Here is a 7535-nt window from a genome sequence, read left to right as displayed (position 1 = left end):
AGAAGACAAGCTATATGCATTGTTTAAAAATAACTGACTCCCATACACTTTGTACGAAGCTATGTTTTCAGTGAACTGTGCTTCTAAGAAAAAGGAAAAGATGTTAGGGACACACTTTCAAGCAAAATATCAATTGAATACAAAATTGTTTTCATTCTTCTAATAAATATCTTCCAATAAATATCCCTAAGTCTAGTAACCTATTGACACAGATAACACATTTTTGCAATGCCTTCAAATGCAAGACAACTTATGCAATGTTTTCTTCTGAAGCCTCCCATCCTGCAAAAAACGAAGTGCATAGGTAACTTCTATGCACGCAAAGATTTACAATGAAGGCAGAGGGGTTCTGCACTTGCAGGAGTGTGTTTGGGTTTAGGACCGCACTTCCATCCCTCAGTGTCCTTCATCATATCACAATGTGCTTGAGGCTTCTTATCTGTAGCTGGGAGGGACCCTGGGCATTCCTGGCTGCACCCCTGGGACGCTTGGGTTTCCAGGTGGATAGCCCGGCACTCCACACCCCCTGGGGCCCGGTGGCCTTGTCACAGCTATGGATGGGGGAGGAAGGTTTCCGCCTCTGCTCTGCGGGGCATAGTGGCCATTCAGGACAGGGCCTGGATGCTGGAGTGCCTGAGAGGAGCTGGCTTCTTGTGGCTGGCCTGTCTTCGTCTCTTCATTGCCACCCTGTCCTTTCTTGTTGTCTGAAACATGTTTGGAGAACAGAATTAAAAAATGAACATCCAAACCAGAAATTCCCTCAGAGGGAAATCCTGCAGCCGCCTGTCCATTCCAGAGTGTGGTGGAAAGTCTGGAGCCTCCCCTGCCAACAGCCTGAAATCTGGGGTAGTGCACCTTCACAATCTTTGCACCGTATTTTCCCTCCGGTCCTTTCTGCAAGGCCCCAGTGGAGGAAAGTGGAGGCTTTTCCCAAGTAGCTAGATGCACCTAGATATCATCTATAAATGACAATGAAGGTAGAAATTTCAAAGTTAAGCAGGCAGGTTTTGAGGCTGCAGACATGCCTTAAGCGTGGTTCTTCCAAAGACAGTCATCTCTAATCTGGGTTTCTCTGCTAGGCTTGAGCCTATTCTGGCTGTATGGCATCCATGTATGATGGGGAAAGTCTAGCAGTGTCCAGGAGAAAAGAAATAGCCTGCAAAATCCTTCAGGACAGACTGAAACCTGCCTGACCAAGCTAGGCTTTCCGATAAGGATTGCTACTATACTGTGTTCTCACTATACCTTCTCCTGGTGAACCTGGCACGGAGGACAATCACTGTCCTGAGCAGTCCTGGATTAATAAAATACAATAGGAGGGTGCAAGGTTTGGACCTGACCGGTTCGTGATAGGTAAGAGGGATCACTGACATTCAGACCAGGCTTTAAATGTTTGGGTTTTTTTTTTTTCAGGGCTGAGTATCTTTCAGGAGATTATGGCAAAGGAAGCAGTCAAGATAGCGAAGAAGACTATGGTCTGGCACACATTAATTCCTCATCCTGAGGAGTTCAAAACAGTCCTTACCTTGGTTTGGAGTGGATTCATCTTGCTTGTCTCCTTTTTGCTTTGACTGTGGTGGTTCTGTCTCAAATGGACTTTCCTCTTGTTCATTTGATTTTTGTGCCTTTTGTTTATTTCTTCTTTTATTTTCTTCTGCTTGCTAATGATGGGGAGAGAGAGAGAAGGCATCTTTCAGTGACCTGAATGGCTTCTCTAATATTTAGTAAAACCAAAAATCAATAATTCTCTATTCCTTACACTTTGTATCTTCTTTTTAAGTTCCAAGTTAGCTTCCTTGTAGGATTTGGATGTCGCATTGAGATAATAAATACTCAGGCTAAATTTAAAGAAAAATAATTTCTTGTTAGGTAATAATTTAAATATAAAGACTCTTACAACATTCCTACAGCAACAACTACAGCTGTGTAAATCAACAACTACAGCTGTGTTATTTTAAAGTCTGTATCTTTTCCTCATTTATTGTGCCTAATCAGTAGTAGTATTTTGACAATGAACAATGTGCTTCCTTACAGTATAAAGAAGGCACTGTTATATCAGGGGGGAAAAAGCTGTGCAAGAAATTATTCTGTCTATTACTACTCTACATTCAATCTTATAGTAATTAAGGAAGATGTTCCATAAAGCTATGCCTCACTATGAAGTGTGTTCTAAAGAACTTATAAAAGTTAATTAACTTGTATGACATAACTTAAAAATGAGTAAATCATATTTATAAAAGCTTTTGAACTAATGCAATAGGCAAACTCAAGCACTGCCAAGAAAACAGCCAAAAGCATAGGTTTTCATTTTTGTTTTAAATTATGACCTCCTCCTTCTACTAAACAAAAACATAACTGCATAATCCAATTTTCATTTTTCAGTATGTCGTATTACTTTTGTGATGACTCTATGAAATTAGTATTTTTTACCATCCTGATTTAATTAGAGAAATTCTGATATGAAGTCTTTTATTGATGTAAGCAGTAAATAATTAATCTGTATATGCTGTTTTCTCTGCTTTGCCTGATTTTGACTTGTATTTTCCTTCTTTTTTTTTTCCTTTTATTTATTTATTTTTAGTATCTTTCCCTTGGACCATTCCAAGAAAGGAATAGCACTCAAAAAAAAAAAAAAATCAGTATCAGTTGACCATGTATTTCAGAGGACAGTTTAGATTTTTTGTTTTTCTAGCCAAGGGTTAAAATAGAATATGATGTTAAGTGAACCTTGGCAAGATTTCATCTCAGAATTTCATTTTGCTCATGTAAAAACCTTCTGCAATTCCTATTGTATTCTGTAATCTTCTCTATATTTATTGGCAGTTCTACAATGCAGGGTTAAATCCCAGCTCATCTCTACATAGAATTAACTTTTAGTTGAGCAGTGTGCTAAATAATCTGATATATGTATAGAGCAGTTTAAAATGCCTTTATAAAGCATGACTCAGTACAGTCTCTGAGAAAGACTATTCTGGGGTCATTATACTTTACCAGGTACTGACTTACAAAAAATCTTTACTAACCCTATTTCATAAAGCTTTCAACACCCTGACTCACACTCCTGTCCCAACAGCATAGAGCACATCATTGTTTATCAAGTAAAGGCCAAGGCACTGAAGATCAGACTCACTGAAAGTTACTGAGAAATAGCTCTGCTTCATGGTGGTCATGTTTCTATTCAACTTGATAAGGATTTATGATGTGCTGTTCTGCCTATTGGAGAAGCTGATCAAAGTCACAGCACTTCAGATCCCCTATAGGTTTTTGCATTTTAATAGCTTTGCCATTATTGTGACAACAACAACATTTTTGAAAAGCAATAACAAAAACAAAAAGAAAGCCATTGAACAAAAAAGAGATACTAGCCTTTGTGCAAAGGCACATTAATTATGGTAAAATAACGGCTCATTAATTCTTCAAGTCCCTCACCACAGGGCAATCAGTACTGTATCTAATAAGATATTCAGGCAATGAAGATTCAGAATGAAAGAAACTTAACAGACCTTAGATTAAGCAAGCTTTGAGTTAATATTCTATACGTACACCATCAGCAATATGAAAGGTAAGATGAGTCCAGGGTTAGAGGCATAACCAAATACCTTCCCGAACCAGGAAGGGAAGTCATGCTCCAGAGTTTCTGATATGACTTCAAACATTCTAGTCTTCCCACTATTAAACAGAAAAGTTGACAATATATCACATACAAATATTATGGCAATGTCAATGCAGTAGTATGAATATATAGGTTAATCACATCACATCAAATCTGGGAAAAGGACAATAAATATTATTTAAAACTTGACACTGAAAGGAATATTATTTAAAATATTATTTATGTATTTTAAGGGGGGAAATAGACATCAATATTTTTAGTGTATGCTAATAGATTTTGCCTGCAGTTACCACCAAGATTACTCTTCAAAGAATCAGTGTACCAAGTTGTGATCTCCTTACCACCAACCAAAGAGTGAAGTGCAATTTGTGCTCTATGAAGTCCTGGTGAAAAATTCAAATCCCATTTTTGTATGGTTGATAAGCAAAAAATGGTCTGCTTGCAATTGGTTTCTGTTCAGCACTGTTCAGCTTAATTCCCCCCTCTCTTTTCTGTGTACTAATGCTATAGAAGTCAGTGGCTGTGTTTTAGGAGATTTTTGTTATTGTTACAGCAATCTAATAACCTTCATGCATAATTGTTCCATGGCCAGCTTATCTAGAAAATATTTTCTCCCTAGACCATGAACATTAAGTTTTTCTTGCAGAAGCATTTTAATAGATGTTCCAAAAGTCTCCTCCTGTTTATTTTGCTTTTGGCTGTGCCTCACAATGTAGAGTTTGAAGTTTTTTACCTGAACAAGACCAGCAAGGACCTTTATTTGTATTTAGACTAATTGGTAGTTTTAGTTTGTTAAAGGAATTGTCACCAAATTGCCACACTATATTGCAGTCATTAAGGTCTCCTGTCACCTCTTTTCAGTTCTTGTAGAGCATTTCTGACAACCAGGTCTTTTTCTTAACTCATTGTTCTCAGTGTTTACCCTCTTCCTGGTAATGTAAAAGGGTTGCAGGTAGAATGCTTCTTCAGACCAGTTCTTTCTCTGAACTTCCCCCACCCAGTAGATGAGAAATTCCACTCTGTGCTCTGCGTATCTTTTCCCTAACATGCACAAAGCTTCTTCTGTTGCAACTTTGCTAATACTGTCCCGGGTTCCCTACTCCTGGCAGGTCTCTGTTGAGTTGTATGTGTTGCCTTTAATGATGGATTAAAAAACAAAACAGAAAAAAACCAAAAGAATTGGAATTTTCATAATAGATGAGACACTGAGTTACCAACAGGAAAATATTTTCTTTTTTTAATATAGAGCCATGCACTACCAGTATTTATCCACTGGCTGCTCAACAGTAGCTTTACCTATACCCAGATTGAATGAAACTTCATTAGTTTCAAGTCCTGCCTCATTAAAAGTTACATTGAAGATTTCACATTTTTTATGAAGAACAAAGTATGTCTGCATTTGACAGAGAAAAAGTTGCAGGCACTATTATCTCTCTCATTTTGAACAGTAATCTTACCATTTCAGTAATATCCAATTCAATAACTGCAGCTACTCAGATCTGACTTCAGATGTCTCCCTCTGTACTTTCTTTGCTATGACTGAAATAAAAAATCTTACTTTGCATCACTTGCTCTGTTATCATTGCTTCTGTAAATTCAAGCAATTTTCTGTCTCCTTCGAATTTTTGGCATGTCATGCAATTCTCCCTCTTAGGTGACTGTGACTATTGCAAGTGGCCTGAAACAATATCCCAGGTAGTTTGCCTTTGGCCAAAGTTAATGTGGCAAGACTTCTGCTCCTTTAAAAAGTGCACTGAGGATTATGCAGATATCATGTTACTCACAAGAGTAATGTATTATTCAAACTTTTCATTGGAATCAGGATGTCTCTTTTACTATTCCCTACTCTTGCTTTGCTAACACTTTGTTCAAAACCAAAGACTAAAGTCTTTCAAAAATTTTAATTTCATATATTGACTGTTGTTGTGTACTTATTATATCTGTATGTCATGCTACCTGGTAAGTAAAGATGATGAAAATGGTCCTGGACTTACCAGGTAGTGTGCACAGAAAGAGAAAGTGTAGCAACAACTAAGCTAGCTTGAATGCAAGGGACATGTTTGCACCAGCAAAGCAGGCCTAAGTTTTCAGAAGGGACTAATGAACATGGAGGTCTTGAAGACTTCAGAAACAGAACCAGCTTCACAGTGGTAATACAGATGCATGAAATACTGTGTCAGCTGGAGAGAGTCACAGCAGTCAAAGACTGCACCACCATACATTTAGCACACCACCATATGTTCTGATATGCCCCTCCTACAGGGCATATGCAGACATTTCCTGAAAGCCATCACTCTCAAGCCAGCAGACCAGAGATGCATAACAGGTCACTGCTCTACTCCTTAAGAATAATTTCTGACTTAATTACAGCAATAATGACAATTTTCTGCATTACGACTAACTAAAAGAAAAGATTTTCTGTTCTACACTTCAGATAAAACTTTCTAAAGAACTACTCCGTTTTCTAGGATTCCAGCTTCAGGAATTACCCACAATGAGAAATGTGACACAATTAAACACTCAGCCTATTAGGTGTTAACACTTATTATAGAAGCTCTTTTTCATTATTGCATCGTTCACTGTGATGTGATGAGGCAGTTCATTACTTCAGTAAAAAAAGATGGATGTAAAATGCAAAAAACCTGAAAGGACCACAGTCAAAAGATGGTGGGATGGAGACAATGGTGTACACAGTAGGCAGTGTGGATAGAAAGAGGATGAAAAGCAGCATGGCCATGTAGAAGTTATTGGATCTGGAAGCCTTGAAGACCCTCTGTTGGGGGACGTTGCAACACATCACTGCCCAGCACTGCAGGTACATTGAAGTGTGGAGGCGGAACACATTGATTGCTGGGAGACATGGAGCATAAAAAGATCCCATCCTAGAAAAGAAGCAAAGAAAAAATAACCACTTTGTTGTAGGACTTCTGCCTTCCTAGATATGCCACCCATTCCCTATATCAATGTGCTTTGCAGCCATACACACTGTGTGCTCAGAAATCAAGTTCATAAAACCATCTTCATTTTTTTACTGGTCTTGTCTCTTCGGTCTTGCTTTAAGAAGAACTGGAAGTGTATGAAGAGAATTCTCTGTATGAACTTTTTGCTTCAAAGTTACAAAGCCCTCTTTCTCTGCAAATTAAATGATCACCCTATGAAATGTTATCCACTCTTACTTTGTCCCTTGAGTTCAGGTAGCATCTCACTTGTGTTGTATAAAAAAGGATAGCCCTAAAGCTAGGTATTACCAAAATAATCTAGTTCATTCTTTATTATTTTTCTTAATATACTAGCACCATTTTAGGAAGGATATTTTTGCTAGTTGACATTTATTTTACTTCTATTACCATGGCTATTTAGTGCTTCATTCCAACAAACTGTTTATAGATTCTGTTAAATATTGTTTTTTTCCTTATTATGTATGGTTGCATGGTTACAACACTGGAACAGTTGGGACCATTTTATTTTTATCACACCTTGTTTCTTGTGCCATGCTGACTGAAGAGCAATTACTTTTATTTGCCTGGCCAAATGATACAGAATATAAGAGATCAGGAATCTACTTTTCCCTTAATCATTGTCCAGGTAACCAGGGCTCAGCTGCTTTGCCTCTGAGTGCCTCGGTTTTTCTATTTAAAAAATAAGAAATAGATCTACATGGTTGGAAAGACCTTCCAAGTACAGAAATATTATGACAGATTCTATTATATTAATATCTCTCCTTCCTTTTTTCATATATCTTCAGTGAAAAGATAAAAGGTTTGCTAGTCTACGGTTGAGGGGAGGGAGCACCTCATGGCCCTGTTCCTTACCCTCATGGAAATCAGTTGCAAAATACTCCTCAATTTCAACAAGTTCAGAATCTGGGTAACTTATGGCCGTTATCATAATATTTCATAGAATCATAGAATCATAGAATCAT

General features: G+C 37.7%; 1 protein-coding gene across 1 annotated transcript in view; it reads right to left on the bottom strand.

Annotated features, from left to right (window-relative positions):
- Positions 1-435: 435 nt before the first annotated feature.
- Positions 436-7535, bottom strand: part of TMC1 (transmembrane channel like 1) — a 74573-nt gene continuing 67473 nt past the window's right edge. The window contains exons 16-20 of the mRNA XM_019473653.1: positions 6256-6495; positions 3544-3669; positions 1760-1838; positions 1526-1661; positions 436-704 (exon numbers count right to left, since the gene is read on the bottom strand). Of these exons, the coding sequence (XP_019329198.1) occupies positions 436-704; positions 1526-1661; positions 1760-1838; positions 3544-3669; positions 6256-6495 (850 nt within the window). The remainder of the gene's footprint in view (positions 705-1525; positions 1662-1759; positions 1839-3543; positions 3670-6255; positions 6496-7535) is intronic.

The sequence above is a fragment of the Aptenodytes forsteri genome, unplaced genomic scaffold (genome assembly GCF_000699145.1).
Source record: "Aptenodytes forsteri isolate BGI_AS27 unplaced genomic scaffold, ASM69914v1 Scaffold151, whole genome shotgun sequence".
NCBI lineage: Eukaryota > Metazoa > Chordata > Aves > Sphenisciformes > Spheniscidae > Aptenodytes > Aptenodytes forsteri.
This window is presented reverse-complemented; position numbering and strand designations above follow the sequence as displayed.